At 29.4% G+C, this 20,079-nt stretch overlaps 1 protein-coding gene across 2 annotated transcripts; it reads left to right on the top strand.

Moving 5' to 3' along the window:
* Window positions 1–5,604: 5,604 nt before the first annotated feature.
* Window positions 5,605–7,793, top strand: LOC100788079 (two-component response regulator ARR9-like). 2 transcript variants are annotated; one of them, NR_183029.1, is made up of 6 exons: window positions 5,605–6,063; window positions 6,174–6,283; window positions 6,450–6,527; window positions 6,614–6,763; window positions 7,010–7,080; window positions 7,188–7,793. NR_183029.1 is itself a non-coding variant. In NM_001253297.3 (5 exons), exons 1-5 carry the CDS (start codon window positions 5,958–5,960, stop codon window positions 7,567–7,569), a joined length of 747 nt encoding a protein of 248 aa, NP_001240226.1. In that variant the 5' UTR covers window positions 5,605–5,957; the 3' UTR covers window positions 7,570–7,793. The 2 variants fall into 2 exon arrangements, 1 of the variants encoding a protein (NP_001240226.1); NM_001253297.3 differs by lacking the exon at window positions 6,614–6,763.
* The last annotated feature ends 12,286 nt before the right edge of the window (window positions 7,794–20,079 follow it).

The raw sequence follows: 20,079 nt of genomic DNA, 5'->3' as shown, positions 1-20,079 counted from the left end.
CTATCATTATTGTTGAGGATGTCGTTGTTGTCACCACCACCACCCCCGATGACGACGGTCATTGCAACGACGATGGTGACTGCAATAATAATCATGATGGTGACAATGAAAATCATAATTGTGATGAGTTAATTAAGATATTTTAAGGATTAATAATTGAGGTTTTTATAGATTTATTGTTGTTTTAAAAATTTAATGATATATTAAATTTAAATTTTTTAATATTTTAATATACATCAATCTCATATAAAATAATATTCTCACATAAATCATAATATATATATAGACACAAATGTTAATTAAATAGAACATCTCACACAACCCCCTCCCGCCAACCAAAGTTACACCCCCAAATATCATTCATCAAAAAGGAAAGAAACAAGAAGCATGAGGGAAAAAAAACAAAACCCATAAGTTGAATTAACATATAGAATTGCAAGAGATGTGGTTTAATCGATAAGTTATATTTTACTTTACTAGGCATTACTTTTATCATTTTTTAGAGGTGAAGAAAAATTTAAATTTAAATTTAAAAAATATACATAGAGAGAGAAATATGGTCCGCTTAATTTTATTTTTGTTTTCTATTTTCTATTTTTTGGTTTTCACTTTTAATTAACATATCTATGAATTTATTTTTAATCTATTTCATGTTTTTAAATATTTTAATATAATAATAAGTAAATAGATTAATTCCATTTCAAACAATTTTTTCTTTTTATTCCAGGGATAAGAAAGAAAAAAATTATTTATGTTTTATCATTTTCCCCCTCCTCTTCCTACTTTTCTATTCACAATCAAGTGACAAGTTGATCTAATTCTCTTATTTTCTCTTTTCCAACTTGTCTCATCTAATTTTCTCTCAAACCAAATAGTCAGATTTGCAACAGATTTGTTCCATACCCAAAATTAAAAATGCCAGCACCTTGTTGTTTGATTCCAAATAAAATGAATTGGAAAACGAAATAAAAAATAAATAAACTTGTAGTCATATATTTTTCTTTAATTAGAATGACCGATAAATACAAATATATTTTTTTATCCTCATTACATTAGCATTAATTTCTCAAATTTTAGTTTTTTTTATCATACTAAAATCTACTGGCACTCACACCATTACACCAATAATACATTTAATAGCTTGGTCAAACTGAAGTTCACCAAAGAAAAATGTAGAATTTAATTAATTTCGTGCTCAAGGAATAGTATTTGAAATAGTAGTAGTATTGCTTTCAAGATCAATAATGGTATAGGATTCGCTCTCCTGCACTAAATCTTCTCATTAATTAGTGTAACCAAAAACACTGTCCATAAATTGCCCTTCAAGTGGTTTCGATGACTTTAATGAATGTATGTTGATACTTTTTAAACATCAATGGCAGCAAATGCTGAGCAAAACTTCAAAGTTTTGGTCCCCTATTTCATGGAATATTGCATGTGAAGATGTTTATATGGCTCTAGCTTGAACGGAAAGGAGGACCCCCTCCTCTTCTTTTTCTCAATAGGGTTGCTGATCTAAGCTTGCGTATGGCTAGGTTTAACTTAATGATAATAGCTTTTATAAGCGTTGACCTTTGGTCTTCATTATGTACTCTGTCTATGCATGATTCACTTTTTAATAATCAAAACTTAATTACCAATTGAGTTGGGTTTAGTCAAAAGATTTAATTAGTATTTTATAATATAGTGAATTAAAGTTTGAATTTCATTATCAAGAGAAGTGTTGATGTTTATTATCCGATACCATACCTCAAATAGAAATGGAATTATCTGTGAAGGAAAATATTTGAAAAAAAAACAATTTAATTTCTTTAAAATTAAAAATAAACCATTTTTAAAAAAATTAAACTGAACTAAACATGCTGAGCTGAAGTATCTCTACTCGCTGAATATAGCCCTTTGAGTAGTAATCATAGAAAAAAGATACTTTAGCATGTTTGTAAAACTATTTTGCACTATATATCAATGTAAAGCCTAGCTATTTTCTCATATAACTATATTTAGAAATTCCAATTTTAATTTTAATTCTATTATGTTAAAAATATAATTCTGAAATAAATTTAAAACTATAAGACGTCACTAATAACGGTGGTCAAATTAAAAAGACTGAAGGAAACAATGATTAAATGTCATCAAGAAATTGTCATAATAATTATAGACAAACGATAATGGTTTATGAAATATGAAAGCAATGAAGATGCGAAATAATAAAATATAACATTAATTATACTTTTTTTACTGCAACATTAATTATGCTTAGATATGATTTATCTTTAAAGTCTAAGCTAATGACTAGATGTAATATAAACTTTGTTTTTAAAATTAGATTCATAACTACAATTAGAATTCTAATATACAAATTAAATAAGAAAATTAAAAAAACATGGAAGACCAATTCAATTTTAATTACAAATTAAACAATTAATATAAATCCAATTCCATTTGAAAACGGTACCCAATGTATTGTTTTAGCCATCTAAACAAACAAAGAAACCAAAGGTTTATGCATTTTGTTTTATGTATTCACTTGTAATTTTGAATTGAGAACTAAATCTGACGATATGCAGTCATTATCATGATTTCACCACACATGTCACCCTTAAGGTACTGTAAAACGAATCATTTGGTATGATTTTATTAATCTTGCTATTGGATTTAAAACAGTGAGTGCATATTAAAGATATATAACAGTGAGTGCATAGTAAAAGTTTGCTATTTTCACAAAAAAAATAGTCAATGGTACATGTAGTTATGAAATTCTCTTATAAATTTATAAGCAAATCTATGATACCTTATTGGATTAGATTTAGTTAACTTATAAGTCAATTTATGAATAAAAGTGGTTTAGGTAGTATATATGTATCTAATTTATTTATAAAAAAAATGTTTTAACATTCAGTTTTATATTTACGCAAAAAAGAAATCAAAGAAATCAAGTTCATCACAAGCTAAATGGTTGAAATCTGAAAAAGATTATCTCTAAGGGAACATACCTATAGATCTGACAAGAAAATAAAAGATAAAGTCAATCTCGATCGATATAGTGAATAAAGATTTATGTTTTCCACGTTGCTGATTTGGGACAGAATTATTTTCTTTCATGTAAATCATTTGCGTCCTTAATATTATGCATCTAACTTTCTTGGATCTTTCGACAAAATAACAAGCATGGACGACGGGTAATAAGTTAAGGGCCAGAATGATCAATGATGAACATTCCATCATGCTTTCATTTAAAATTTCATAAATTGGTATGAACATTTGACTCTTAAATTCAAAAAAATAAAAATGACATCAATGAAAATAAAAGAAAAACAAAATTAATTTGATAGTCATGGTCTTGGTCGTGAAGCGTGGTCATAATGAATGGGAGAAAAGAGGGAGAAGACATTAGAAGATTTAGGTGAATTGTCCCACTAGTTAGTGCCTTTTCACTTTATCGTTTTCTCGCATGTGCCCCGTTTTTTCTCCCTTAAACATCAATAGGTCCATACCATCTATCTCATAGCAGAAAAAATATACAAACATTTTTGTACAAGTGTGGAAACTAATCATATAAAAATTCGATATAACACATACACGTATATATAGCTAATGACATAGTTTTCTTTTTCACTTCTAGAGAGTCAAAATAATTCTAGATAATTTCTCATATCAAGGATAGCGTAACGCGGTTTTCAATCATGACCATATTTGAAGAAATGGGTAAGATATCTATTTTGGTTTGGCAAACCAAAAACAAAAACCAATGACCCAGAAAAACAAACGTGGATTTTAGATAATTCAAAGAAAAAGGAAGAGACAGATGATGATGATGATATGTGTGAATATTTTTCGGTAAGAAAAGTATATATGAATACTATAACTTATTATTGAAAGTTTTAAAAAATAATTTTCATTCACTGTTAGTGTTATTTTATTGGGGTCTATAGATTTTATTTTTTTAAAAAATATTCTCTTACTTGTTAATTAAGAAATTAATTTTTTAGGTTAAATCTCGACATCGTTTAATTTATTAATATAATAACAGTTGAAACTACCGCATAAGGGTTATTTATCTTTAGAAGAATAAAACAAAATACATATATCGCTTTTAGATTACAAAAGTTAACATGTTTACGGTTTTATTTATAATTTTGTATTTCCGAGTGTATGCTTGTCGTTTTGTTAGAACAGTCGTCTTAAACAAGTATGTTTCTTCAAGGATATTAAGAGACATTTTTCTTCCTTTGAGTCCGTTGAAACGCATGTAAACAAAAAATTAAATACTAAAATGTGCGGCAAATTTATTGCTACTAAATTCAGCCAATGACTTATGAAAGTCCTTTCATTACCATCTTCCATTGATATTCAAAAGGGTCTGAAATAAATCATAGTTTGTTCAAATTTTTAAGTATTTTAGCTACATAAATGATAAATTGCATATAAAAAAAACTTCTATAATCAAACTTCTGATGAAGTTTTTTATAAAAAAAACACAAATGGTATAGGCTGAGCATGACCCCCATGAATTGGGTATTATTTATTTATTATTTATTAGAAGCTGATATGGTAAAAATAAAATAGAGGTTTTGATATTATTATGTTTTAGGTTAATAGTTTAATGAGTTTGAGCATATTAAAGAGAAAGAGAAAGAGCGATTTATCATATGAAAACTTGGAAGAAAAAAAAATCATATGAAAACTTAACAAGTATGAGTGTGTCTTTGATTACGAGATTATATAATGCACGTATATATTATCTTGTTTTATTTTTTAGAATAAATAAATTCTTATTTCCATATCAACGAGTTCACATGATGTGATTTTAGGAAATGTGTATAACATATGTCCTATCAAATGCAAATTTAATCACATATTTGGACTGTCGTTCAAACAACTCCAACCTTTGTTTGTAAAAGCATTTCCTTCTTTACTTTTGCGATGGAGGAGTATTAGACTTTGAACTGTTGTAATTCCAAATTACAATACAAACATATGCAAAGTTAATTTGAGAGAAATTAAATTTTAATCTTTTAAGTAAGATATTAGATAATCATTGATGTAGCCAATAGATACTTTGCTCATATAACAAGCCGCCAAAATAAAAGTATGTGAAAACTCATTCAACTATTAATAATAAAGAAATGGTAACAAAAAAAATCTTAAATTTATGTGACTACCTTATTTGTTTTTTTGGCTTTGAATAAAACAAAATTAGTTGGGTAAGTGGCTCAAATAGAAAAAAAGAGTGGTGGATGGATGTGCATGACATGAAAGATGGTTAAGATGCATGAATTAGATAGATGGATGGGCATGGGAAGCAAATCTTAAAAGGGAATCAAAAGAAATTGGCCTCTCTTTGCCACCACTCTCCCCCACCTGCCCAAGATATGGTAAGCGCCACATGATTTCACACCCAGGGGAAAATAAAAAGGCACCATTGCTGACCTCACCTGTATCTCTTGAAGGGATTTTTATGGCCCCACTTTCTCTCTCCTCTCCCTCTCTCTCTCTCTCCTCTTTTGCCTTCATCCTACTTTCTAATTTTTTCACATCCCATTTTCTCTCACTTATGTTGTTATATACATATATAAATAAAGGGTCACCTCCCCTCTCTCAACCCTCAACATATTCACTAAGATTTATTTCCTTTATTTTATTCATTTAATTATTTGTTCCTAGTCTTTATCTTATAATAATTTTCGCATTGCTTGCCCGGTAATTCAAGATCAACTTGGAAAATTTGCAAGATTTGGGATGAAATCTGGTCGGATCTTGCTTTGTGGGATGGGGATTTTGGTGGGTCTTATTTCAATACAAAGCTCTTCCTCTTCCTCTTCCAAAAATCCCATCTCTTTCTCTTTTTTTTCATCATAACACAAAACACAAAACATAAACCTTTCTTCCAACCAACCCTTTTTTCCAATTCTTTGTTTCTTCCAAAATCTTCAATCCAATTTTTCACCTTTTCACAAATGGGGATGGCTGCAGCGGAGTCACAGTTTCATGTCTTGGCTGTTGATGACAGCATCATAGATAGGAAACTCATTGAGAGGCTCCTCAGAACCTCTTCCTATCAAGGTACAATCTTTTAGGCCAAACACACCAAAATCTGAGAGAAAAATTTGATCTTTATTCTTTCTTATTTACTATTTTGCCTGATAAGTAGAACCCTTTTTTCTCAATGGCAGTTACTACAGTTGATTCTGGTAGCAAGGCTTTAGAGTTTCTGGGGTTGCGTGAGAATGATGAGAGCAATCCAAGTATACCATCTGTTTGTCCCAACAACCATCAGCCTCAGGTATAGTGTGTTTTTTTGGTTAGAATGCATAAAAGGTGTTTTTTTTTTTTGTAATTTAAAAATTTTAACCAACTTGTTGTGTTGTGTTCAGTGTTTATTTTTGGCCACAGATCAGTTTCTTTTTCTGGGATTCTGAGATTGTTTTTGGCTTTTTGTGTCTTTATAGGAGGTGGAGGTGAATCTTGTTATAACAGATTACTGTATGCCTGGCATGACAGGCTATGACTTGCTTAAGAAAATCAAGGTATGCTTCTTGCTTTGCTTTGGTTTCTATTCCTGTCTCATCTCTCTTTTATTAACCATTTTATTCTCCACCACTTTTCTTCTCAGTTTTTGTAGCCAAGATTGTTTTTCCGTTTTCACAAAGACCCTTGTAGAGAGATCCATTTTGAAAGTGCATTCATTCCGAATTTGATGTTGTTGGTTAAAGTTGTCAAGTTGGACTTAGTTTCCTTACCACCACAAAATTCATTAGCAAGTGTAATAATCCTCCTGGAATAATTTTTCCATCTGCTATTAGTTTTCCACCCAAAAACAAATCAGGTTCAATATGTGATGGAAAGATTTTTCTTTCTTTTCCAAAAGGTCCTACTTTTAGTTGCTGCTGGATTTTATTTGAGTGAAAAATCGTTTGAAAATCTATGAAATATTATGTTCTCACTTGTTCCACCTGGAACCAACAGGCTCAAAAACTTAATTAGTATTCTCTCTGATGTTATATTTCAGGAATCTTCATCTTTGAGAAACATACCAGTGGTGATTATGTCATCTGAAAATGTGCCTTCAAGGATTAACAGGTAAGAAAGAGAACTATTTCTGTACTTTCTTTATTTATTTATTTTTTTTACCTGTGAACATTTTTATGAAGTGAAATTCTGATTAATATCTGAAACTGGCAAAACAGATGTTTGGAGGAAGGAGCCGAAGAATTTTTCTTGAAGCCTGTGAGGTTGTCAGATTTGAACAAGCTTAAACCCCACATGAAGAAAACCAAGTTCAAAGATCAAAAGCAAGAAACAGTAGAAAGGTTTGAAGACTCAGAAGTTCAACAGCAACAGTCACAACAACAAATCATCATCCAAAATGAGCATCACCAAGCACCAAAATTACAAGTTCTTCAGCCAGAGTCAGAATCAGAGTCACATCCACAACCAACTATTGAACAACAGCAACAAATTCTACAACAAGCCAACAACAATAACAAGAGGAAGACCATGGAACAGGGCCTTTCACCTGAGACTGACAGAACAAGACCAAGATACAGTGGCATAGCCACTGTGGTATGATCATAAAAATCATTGGCAAAAATTTTCTTGAATTTCAAAAAATGTAATTCTCATATAACTTTTTTTTCTTTCTTTTAAAAACAAATTAACTCAAGTGTTGGTTAATATAGGCTCTATAGGAGTGTAATAGAGTTGTTTCCTGTACACATTTTCCTGGAAATATTTCCTTCCAATTTTGCTTCCCCCCAATATAATGAAAAGGAAAAAAAATATTGAATTGAGTAAGAAATTATCAGATGATAAGTTTCTGGTCTTGATGAATTATGATTACTCCGTGTTAACAACCAACAACACGCCTAAATTATTCTTTGATTGAAACCTGTTAACAAAATCCACAAAAACACTTGATTCTAACAAATCGCGATTTATGTTTCGGCAGAGTAGATAGAAAATGAATCGAGATAAAAATTAAAAATAAAAATAAAAATAAAAATATTAAAGTGTGAGATTCATTTTGTTTTACTATTTATTTTATTTATTTTTAGTTTACGAAGAATGTGTATATGCAAACGGTATCAATGAAAAGGGGATGGTTAATTTAATAGTAGCATGAAAAATCAACGTACAAGGATTCCACTAAGGTAACAACTAAATTAGTATGTGGTGGATGAAAGGTATTGATTTGGCATTTATTGTTATTTTGATTTTTTGTTTACTGTTGTTTTTTAGTGTTTACTCGTATCTCCTTTTATATTCTCTCTTATTTACCCAACTAACGGATGAAAGATATTATTTTCTATTTAAGTACCAAACAAAAAATAATGCTTCTTTACTTTAATGTATAGCCGTAACTTATTGTTTTCGTGTAAAATACTAAAATAAATAGATGTTTGTGTTTCGGTGTAAACCTGTTTTGAAAATTTGTGGTAATCAAATTTGGGGAGAAATCAAATAAATGCTTATTGAGTAAGCTTTTATCATATAAAGATTGAGTTTAATGCTTATAGACTTGCACTGATAGTCAATTAAAATTTCTATTTCGCAACTAGCTAGTCATATTTCCATTTGATTTAAAAAAAAAATACACTATTACCATTATAAAAAATATATATGACAGAAATGTGTATATGGAAACTGTATCAGTGGAAAAGTGGATAGTTAATTTAAAAGAATGGACAAAAATCAGAGTAAATTACGTACAAGAACTCCACTAAGGCAACAACTAGATTAGTATATGATGGATGAAAGGTATTGTTTTGGCTTTGTTATGGATATTTATTATTTTTACTATTGTGGTTAACAGTACGTATATCTCTTTTGCTTTCTCTCCTATTTATCAAACTGACGGAAGAATGATACTATTTTCTATTTTATTTGCCAAATAAAAATTTAATGTTTCTTATTCTATGGTGTATATCCATAACTTATTGCTTTTCATGGTAAAAAAATATGTTTATAGGTGTTTGTTTTTCGGTGTAAGCCGGTTTTGGAAATTTGCAGTAATCAAATTTTAAGTTGATTCAGATAAATAACTTAATTAAATAAGCTTTTATGTGAGTATTTGCATTATAAACTTGATCATAAAATTTATAATGATGAGTTAAAAAGTTTATTTTAATAAAATTTATTAAAAATATTATTCATGTAAGCTAAAAGAAACTTATCAACGCAAAAAAAGAAACTTATAAGAGTTATAAACTATTTTTGTAAAATCAAAGTTAGCCATAAGTTTTTTCAACGTCTTTTGTGGATCACATTGTTTGTGTTAAGACTCAAGAGGAGACGGAAATAGAGTAGGTGATCAATCAAAGGCAATTTAATGAGAGTGAATCCTCTCATAGAATTTTCACTTAGATTTTTCCAGTGAAATTCTTAAACTAAGATTCATTGGAGAGTAATGTCTCATGAGAGAATTTAAACCCTGATGTAACCTAGCTTAGACCAATTAATATATAAATAAGTTAGGACAAGAAATTTTTCTAAAGTTTTAAGTTTATATGAAATAATCTAAGTAAATGAAAAAAAATATAATCCTATTCATAAATAACAAATCATCTAGTCTTATATTACGAATTTGAATACATGCTTATATACAATTATATATTTACGGATTTACCAGTTATTTTATTTCTCATTATTTAACTTGGCTTCTTTTGTATTTAATACTTCAATATTTTTTATTTCTTCCAGATAATACTGCTTAAGTTTAATTTAAATTTTAAATCATGACACATCAGATCAAATTGAGTATATATCAATTTCTAAAATAAATTAAAATACTACTAATGCTATTATTATTATTTATGTTTGCTATTGAATAGCAACACCAATTTCTTCTTCCAAGTTTTTTTATTCACAATTCTTTGATTATATATATATATATATATATATATATATATATATATATATATATATATATATATATATATATATATATATATATATATATATATATATATATATATATATATATATATATATATATATATATATATATATATATATATATATATATATATATATATATATATCACTTGGAAGACATACATTCATCTCTCTTAAAGCTTCTATTTATGCTTCACAAGAAAGCCTTAAAGATGAGTGCATATAACCTAAGTGGGAAATTTATAATCAATAGAGTTTGTGAAGCACAAGAGACAATACAAGGTAACTTGTTGAAAAGAGTTGGTGTTCTTATTAGATCAAGCAAAGACAAAGATAAAGTGCAAGCAATTTTTTGGCATGGGGATCCTTTTTTTTTTCACAGAAAAAGTATTAATATATTAATAGCAAGGCTTTGGCACAAGAAGTGCAAAGATCAAGTAGAGTATTACAGAGTTTTAGTTTTAGCAAGGTCCAAGAGTTGCATATCAATAACAACCACTCAAAAGTAATGTACCCTGTACCTAGGTGACACAAAACATACCTGAAAACTAATGATACTCATTCACATAATACAACACAAATACGTGACATCTAACAACAACCTGACCCACACCACAACTTAACTAACGAATTTGCATATGACAATTGGGTAAATCTAGGTGCCGTATATACAATGATAGCTTAAAGTCTTTCACGTAGGCATTACACCAGCTCCAGGCTTGATATTTAATAGAATCTAACGCCTTCTCAGCGTCCAGCCTTGCTTCGTTGAAGATGATATAGTTCCTACGATTCCACAACAACCATATCACTGCAACGCACATAACCCCCCACACACGTCTAGCCTTTGCCCCACGTAAAATTCTGAAATGTTGAGAGTAATGCTCCTTACACTCCGCATGTGACACCTTTATTTTCCCTAACCATACATAGCATCTTTGCCAATGTTCATGAGAGAAACAACATTCAAACAATAAGTGTTTTGCAGATTCCATGCTTAGGTTGCAGAAAACACAGTTAAGACTAGTTCCATCTTGTAGTACATTCCTTATCCTTAAGTTATCTTTAGTTTGAATCCTGTTATGTCGTACCCTCCATAACAACCCTTTAACCTTTGATGGAATAAGTAAGTTCCATATTTGGTTAAAAAAAGGAACATACATCCTCCAACCCATATGTAATTAATGATGCATAAACCTCTTTAACCATGAAGGTTTTCACATCATTATTCTTCCACAACCAACTATCTTCTTTGCCCACCTTTGGCTCCCAACCCTCCAAAGCCTCCTTCAATTGTTGCACAATGCGCATTTCCCATTGGAACCACGACCATCTCCATGAGAAGTGCCACGACCACATTCCACCACACCAATCACCAAGCTCCACAATATTCTTGCTTTTTTGTTCGGAATTAAGAAAGATCCTATTGAACTTAGAGCATAATCTCACGTCTCCTAATCATTTTGCTTCCCAAAAAGTCTCATTATTTCCACAACCCACTCCACTCCCTAGCCCGATTGGAACCACCCAAGCTCTCAATCTCATATTTTTGTATTAGGTCATTGATAACAGTTAATTATTAATTATGAGTATATTTTGATATTAAATTATATAAGAATTTATAATTTTTCTCTTCTAATTTTTTCTTTTTGATCAAATAATTGTTAAATTAATATCATTTAAGTTTTTATGTAGAAAATATTAAAAGTGATAGATTTATGAAGCTTAGTGAATAAAATAAAGTCCAAAAATACAGGAATAATTAAAGAAAACAAACTAATTGAGGAAAGAATGACTAATTAAGAAAATAAGACTAATTGAGGAAAGAATGACTAATTAAGAAAATAAGACTAATTGAGGAAAGAATAACTAATTAAGCAAAGAAGACTAATTGAGGAATGTAAGACTAATTAAGGAAAACATAATAATTAAGGAAAGAAGACTAATTAAGGAAAGAATAACTAATTATGGAAATCAGACTAATTAAGAAGTCCGCTAATTTGCACCTATAAAAGAAGAAAAGAAAAGAAGGAGTAAACACATAGTAATTCCAAGAGAATACAATTTCTTATAGAAAGCAAAGACTAGAAGAAGAAGAAACAAACAATGAGAGTCATTCCTTCCCTCCATTTCCTTTCTTATTCTTTCCCCCTTTATTAAATATTTTCCTCTTACAATTGTAAAATTTCCATGATAATGAGAGGCTAAACCCCCTTTGTTGGGAACTTGACAACCAATTATTCTTGATGTAATTTCTCTTCCTATCTATTTATGAATATTACATTTGCATTATCTTTTTCTGTGCTTAATATTATTGCTTGCGGCTTGATCACCCATTTGCATGGTAAGTTTTAGGAGTAGCATTGCGAAACGTTATTTTCTAATAGAACTGGGAAATAGTATCTAAATAAAGTCATCGCTAGGGATAAATTAATATTTGTTTAGTCTGTTATACATCTCTATTCTTAAAGCAATGTACTATTTTAACTCTGCAAAGGGATTTGAGAGAAAATAGATAAATTATGCTCTTTCATGTGGAAGACCAAAGTTAGAGTATATTGGTAGATGCATGTATAAATTGGAATAATTATAAATAGAGAAAAATCATTAACATTACATCAAAGAGTAGCTATGGTAGGCTAAGTTCTCAACATTTTCATCTTCTAAATTTCCTTCTATAATATTATTGGGTTTTCTCATCTTTTCTGTCTTTAATTAATTAATTTAAATTCATGTTTAATTCTTTTTCTTTTCATCTTCTATAACCTTTTCAAATTTTTTTTCTTAATCAAATATTCATCTACATAAATACAAATAAAGTCCATCTGGATACGATACTTGGACTTCCGTTTTAAATTTACTACTCATGACACATTGGTGCACTTGCCAATTCATCAACCGTCCTCTCTCAAAAGACCACTCTTCTCACTCAAAAGCCTCCATAACCATTTCCCCACTAAGACCCCTTAAAGATTTCTAAGTCTTTAATTCCTAAATTCCTATACTCTCTAGGTTTACACACCACTTCCCATTTAACCGAAGACACTTTTTGTTCCTCACCTTTAGTCCCCCAAAAAAAGTTCCTTTGAATCTATCCTATTTAAAATACTTAGAACCTTCTTGGGAATTTTGAAAAAAGATAAAAAAAAAGGATAAAGAAGATTAAACTGATTTTACCAAGCAAATGTTCCCACCAAATGATAGTTGCCTCCTCCTCCAAGTCGTCAACTTACTTCTCATTTTGTCAATCATCGGTTGCCATGTGCCAAGCTTCCTTGCATTCGCTCCAATTGGAAGGCTCGAGTAGTTGAATGGTGATAACTGCTAAATATGAGTTATTTTGATAATAAAAATATATTAATAATATCTTTAAAAATATTTATTTAGCATTATTTTTGACTTAAATATTAAGATTTGATATTTTTCTTATTTATGACTTGCAGATATGAAAATGAGAGATTAAATGAGAAAAAGATCCAGAAAATATACAAAATATCAAAAAATCTCAAGAAGATATGATTACAAGCAAACTAAATCCAAAAGATATCAAAAAGGAAGATTTTTAGTATCAAGCTCAAGTCCACTACAACAACTATATAAAAAGAGAGTCAAGCCAAACAGAAAAAACAACACCACAGAACCCCCTTTCTTAGGAGTTTCATTTACTCCCTTGCTTTCTTTCACTCCTCTTATCTCATCACTTCTTATACCTCATCCATTGTAAAGTCCTCAACGACCATAAGTGACTAAACTCCTAGTTAGGGTCTGACAGACCTAAAAGTCAATCGATGTATGATGTACTCACTATTTATCAATGCAAAGGTGTTTTCTATTCTATTATCTTTTCTGTTTTTATCTTGTATTATTCATCTTTATATTCTGTTAGGGGTTAGACCGTTCGAGAGAGGGTAACTTCTAAATAAGTTTCAGAATTAGAAAAATCCATTTCAGGTATAGTCTATCCATTGCCCCTTAATATTTACCAGAATTAATTTGGGAGAAATTAAAAACTTTTCAATGAATGTTATGCAGACTATCATGCGAGCGTATATATTATCAAATCAAGAAAGTTTAACTTAATTGATTACACATGAATATTCATGTAAATATTTTTTTTTCTAAATGTATCTATTTAAGAAACTCTATATGTAAAAAAACTGCACATAAGAAAATTTGTTTGAAATGAAATCACCCTCCAACAGTTTCCAAAGACTAATTGGTAACATCGCTTGTTATCCACAAAATTGTTAAAATGGTTGTACTATTAATCAATTATGATTAACATTTGAGATGAATTAAGTTACACTAAAAAATGAATAATAAAGATAAAAAATAATTTTCTTAAAGTTAATTTTGATATAACTTAATCCCTTCTCTTAAACATTTTTACTTAGAACTTAAGTGTCATTATCTAACTACGAAAAAAATGTTGTGGTCAAATGCCTCACTCTATTAGCTATAATGTAGCCTATAGATAGCCTAACACCATTATTTGTTTAAATTTTATTTAAACAGCATAATTTTTTCTTGAAATATGTGCTAAAATGTGATTGGGGGATAAAAAGTCAGTCATGACTTAACGCGCTTACTTAAGGACACGTTTTGTAGTGTAAGTTTGGAGAGGGAAACTAAAGATGTTTTTTTTTTTAGAGAATTATATAATATTTGGAAAAATAAATAAAGTATTAGAACATGTGCGTCTTAGTTAACCTCTTATAATTTGACATGAATTTTAATAGTTTTAAGAAACTATTAACAACCCTAGCAATTAATTAATTTTATAATATTGAAACATGAAACCTTATTTCCTAATTTTGTGAAACTTTGGAAAAAAAAAACATCTAGGAGTTGATTGAGATCGAAATTAAAACCTAAACCCATGAGAGTTGTTGAACCCCAACTTAGTGGTTGCCGTGAGATTTGCTTACCCATGGTGATTAAGATTAACACTAGAAAGACTTTTCACATGGTACACTCCATGGGGCCTCATAGTTTTAACTGAAAAAGGATCCATGAACCCAACCTTATATGATCCTAATTTCAACCACTGACAAATTAATTTCTTAGAAATTTTCTCCGCAATGCAACTGAAACAACAACAAAAAAATCAATGATAAAGAAAGACTTGAAACTAACTGAATCAACAACTCCAAACACTAAAAGGATCAAGGACATAAAGAATTAGCTTATCAGTGGCTTGGAGAGGGAGCTTTTGCGAAAACTAGACTCACAACATTGTTTTATGTAATTTATTTCTTAAGTTTTCTTTTCTTAAAACTTAGTATTTTTAATTCTCTCGAATCTTGCGCCAACTTGATAGGCAAGAGTTGTTGCTATAGAAAGCAATGCTAGTAGCTCTTCAATGAGTTAAAAGGATTTTTTGGAGAAAAATGTAAATTATATTAAACCCAAAATGATATAATAATAAACGGGGCATGTTAAAGAAAATCAAAAGTCTCCCTAATACAAGAAGACCTATATTAAGATGCTAAAACAACTGACACTTGATTTTATGATTTTATGTTTCGGATGTAATTTTTAAAGGGTAATAGTTATAACTTCCACACCAAAAATTGATTCTCTCCATCAATGAATTTGATTCCATGTCAAGTATGTACTAACATCGTTTATGACTTTATGTGTTTAGGATTTAATCAACAGTCAATGAAAGGTTCATCACGTAATTTCAATCTTCTTCTAAGATTTAACAAAACAAGGGAGTCAATTAGGGGTGAAACTGGGGGGCATGCCCCCCTGACTTTTTTGTAAATTTTAAATTCAATAGAATATGCCATTGGAAAGTTTCAACAGGAAAATGGTAGCATGCGTTAAATTTGTTAACCACAAAATATCAATAAAGTGAGGCACGTACTAAGCATGTTCTAAAGAGCAACAGTAACGTGGAATCATTGAATTGACATCTAATTTGGCTATAAAATAGTATATTATTATTTATTTTTTAAAAGAAATTTGATCTAAAAATTATATTTGGCTAAATTTTAGTTATTATATACTATCAAAATCAAAACCAATAATAATCTTATCTTTTTTTTAGAAATCTTATTTAAATATACTATTATATCAAATTTTAGTCACTGTACACACATTTTTTATCCCTGATTTTTTAAAATTATAAAATCGATAGTGATCTAATCTTTTTTCAAACAAGTTTTATTTGAAGATTATATTTAATTAATTTTAATTATATATAATTTTTTTTATCTCTAGACTTTTTTCACACTATAAAATCAACAACAATCATGTCTTTACTTTTGTTAAAAGAATTATTCAAATATTATATTCTATCAAATTTTAGTTATTAATCACTATACAAATGATTTTCCTTTCCTAACTTTTAAAATTATAAAACCAACAGTAATTTATCTTTTTGAAAAGAAATCTTATATAAATATTATATAATCCATTTTTATGAATATTTTGCATATAAATTAATGAAATATATTTTCTAAATGATTTTTTTATGATTGGTCCCATCATTAGAGTCTGTATTCGTACCTAGAGTCAATCTAATCTAAAAACATTTACTTAAACTAAAAAAGTTATTTTAAAAAAATTATGTGACATAATGAGATGACTAATTATCAAACACGTGTTGTATTATTGTTGGTTTACATAGTAAGGGTTTTGAAATCCTTCCAATTTTGAAGGCACATAGAATTTGTCCTTTTGAAAAAGGGAAAGCAGTGAAATTTGTGGAAGAAATCTCCCTAATTGGTATGTCTTACTTTGCGTTATTGTACGGTCATGTGATTTCATTGATCTTCAAGAATTGTCATGTTTGTTGTGAAGATATGCACGAGCTATGCACAATGTTCTTCAACTTCTTCTCCTTGTAGGCATGGCAATGAGATTCGAACTTGTGGGACGTGCCTCGGATTCATCCTGATTTTAACATAAAAAATCCGGGATTAGGTTTGGATTTTTTTTAATAGTTAAAGTTGGGTTCAGAGTTTGGGATGCGATTATTAATATTCAATCTGAACCTACCTTCGAATCTGTCCCGTTAATAATTAATTTACAAAAATATATCATTATATATATATATATATATATATATATATATATATATATATATGTTATTGTTGGATTGAATTTTATATTGTCATATACAATTTAAAAATATGCTTGCTATTTAAAATTGTATTTTTCATTCTATGAAAAATTATATTTTTTATAAATTTTATAAGCATGTTCGTCATGGAAACTAGAGATAAATCTACATCCCATTTGGGGATAGAGGCGAGAAAGTGAGGAGTTGGATGTGGGGATGGAGTAAGCAAAATCCGTCCTCATCCACCCGTTTCCACCATCCACCCGTTTCCATGTCCATTGTGAGAGTTTATCAAATAGATCAAGAAAAAGGCAAAAAAAAAGAATATCTTTCAACATTGTGCCAATGGCAAATACAAAAAGAATACCGGTTAAGACTTTAATAAATAAAAAAAGCAACAATACAATTATACAAACTCAGAATTTTTGTGATTCATTTATGAAGATGATTAAACTCGAAAAAAAAAAGGAAACTGCATCAGTTCATAAACATCAAGTTCTAATCTTTAACCCCCTTTCTTTTGTTTTATCAACCAACAACAAAAATCACAACAACTCCCTTAACCCATATGACAAGCTGCCTGAATCGTTCCTCCATTGGGCTACACACATGCATTGGTTAAAGAGGAGTTTGGGCTCCGATTAGTTTGGGTTTTATAGTTGTTGGGCTTTAATACGAAATTTGTTTGCAGTTAAAAAAATCATAAAATGTGTCACCATAAAAATAATATCAATATTTTACGTAATAAATTAAAACGGGTCTTCATGACTTCTCTTTTTCACCATAAAAATAATATTACTCCCTCACATAATAATCATTCGGTAAGAAAACAAATTATTTCAAAATAATTATTATTTTAATTTTTTAATGTAATATTAATTATTTTGTTCAAGTATATCGCTTATAATATAAATGATATGATATCGGCTAAAAAATTAAAAATTAATTAACGATGATAAGATTAATTTTATAAAATTATTATTCTTTTTTTATTTATTTATTAATTTTTTTATGTGTGTAAAATAATTTATCTCGACCACTATAATTGGGGGCAGGCAATATCAATATTTTAAAGCCATCAGATAGCCAAACTAGCGATTAAAGCTGCCTTTTGACAAATGTATCACTCATAATTAGGCTTCACATGAATAAATATTTTTACACGTGTATTATTATATCTTTAATTAAATGTCAATTTTATTTTTAACATTCGTCCAGAATCAGTGTAGGCTAATTTATAGTCAGATTTGAGTAATAATGTTTTTTAATAAGCAGATTTGAGTAATTATTGATGTATCCAATGCTCTTATTGCTGTTAATACGTAGGCTTTGTACATCAATTTTGCCATCTATACATCTTGCTCAATATCTGTTTCGTAACTAGTGGGAGAGCTGAGGTTATTTTGGGCCGTTCTCCAGATATGACTAAAGCCCACACCAAAAACGAGTTGTGAGGTGGCAGTTATGTGTAGCAAAGATTTGGGCCATTTCTCAGTGGGGCTAATAAGAAGGCAAACGTGTTTTTGGACACGAGGGGGAGCAAACAACAATTAGGGTGTTGCTAGATGCACCCAGCATTATTATTGGTGCACCCATCACTTAAGGTGAAATGACGAAAATATCCTTGATCCGTAACCTATTTAAGTTGATCCGTAAAAGTCTTACGAATCAACTTGATCCATAATATTTTTACGGATCAACTTGATCTGTAGAAGTCTTACGGATCAACTTGATCCGTAAGCTTTTTATGGATCAAGTTGATCTGTAAGACTTCTACGGATTAAATTGATTCGTATTGTTCCGTAAAAGGTTTACGGATCAAGTTGATCCGTATCAACCTTACGGATCAACTTGATCCGAATGATTTATGGATCACCCTCACACACACCCATAACAAATGCGAAAAAAGCATAGAGGTAATTTTGGTATTTTAATAAAATGTTGGATCACCCCAACAATTAATAGATGCGGAAAATGTGCAGACATCCAAGTAGGTAAGTGAAAGTGTACCAATGGAGGAAAATGGGTTTTTTTATGGAGGAAAAGTGAGAGAGAAATGAGAAGGTATGGTGCGGGAGATGCACCATGTAAATTTTGAGTAAGATTAATCCAATGATTTAAAAAATTATACATCATACACAAATTTTTATACTACCACCCTAGTTTGCATCATTAATGAAACATGTGGTCATTTATCTTTTATCCTGTTGTTTTTCGGTTGGTTTTTACACTCCAGTGGGATGTTGTTATCAAATGGTTACATAACATTTATATATATATATATAGTATGGTATACAAATGTTCAATAACCTTTTGGGGGAAGGCTTGTACCGTTGTACGTTTCTCTCTCATTCTCTCTCTTTTTTTTTCTCTCTATGTTTGTAATTCTACATATATATTATATTGATTTTGCCGATAAAAAAAATTGACCTCGCTCATAATCAATTCGTGCAACTTATGTTAATTTTGCATGCGTTTCCAACTCTCAACTACGTGACATTTGCTATTAGATGACACCTACGTGTATTCTACACTGTTGAATGAACTCACAATTTGCGTGTATCATGTTTCAATCCAATCTCCACCGTCTTTTAAACACATATATCCACGTACCTCATTAATTACCTTGTAATTTAAGACTATCCCATCTTTTTTTTTCTTTCTATTTTTCTTAAATCAAATATCTCTCAATTCGCTTCATTTCACACTTATGAATTTTTCATCTATTTGCCAATTTTTTTAGTCTGTATAAAAACATTAATTATTATTATGAGATGGACTTATTTTCGCATGTAAAAATAAACTCCACATTCCAATGTAAAAGTTGATAAATGTTATGATTGAATACAAATAATTAATATATTTAAATTAAAGTTAAATAGTTAGATATTATTTTAGTTTAATTATTGGTAAAAATGACTATTGATCACGATTTTATTTAATTTCTTATCAAACTTTAAATTAGTAAGAATTTTTTTCTTTTCATGAATTAGAGAGTTAAAAAAGAGAGTAAGTAGACATTTATTTCATGAATAGATTTTTTTTTTGGTGTGACATATAATATTTATAATTTATTTGTTATTTATAGATTTTATAATAAAGTCGTTTGTATT

The sequence above is a fragment of the Glycine max genome, chromosome 3, assembly GCF_000004515.6.
Source record: "Glycine max cultivar Williams 82 chromosome 3, Glycine_max_v4.0, whole genome shotgun sequence".
Taxonomy (NCBI): Eukaryota; Viridiplantae; Streptophyta; class Magnoliopsida; order Fabales; family Fabaceae; genus Glycine; species Glycine max.
This window is presented reverse-complemented; position numbering and strand designations above follow the sequence as displayed.

Bases quoted from the DNA above. Each gene is read 5' to 3' on its own strand.
- LOC100788079 (NM_001253297.3), top strand. From the start codon at position 5,958: ATGGGGATGGCTGCAGCGGAGTCACAGTTTCATGTCTTGGCTGTTGAT. The intron at 6,064-6,173 runs GTACAATCTTTT...TCTCAATGGCAG, and splicing joins CAGAACCTCTTCCTATCAAG to TTACTACAGTTGATTCTGGT. The intron at 6,284-6,449 runs GTATAGTGTGTT...GTGTCTTTATAG, and splicing joins CCAACAACCATCAGCCTCAG to GAGGTGGAGGTGAATCTTGT.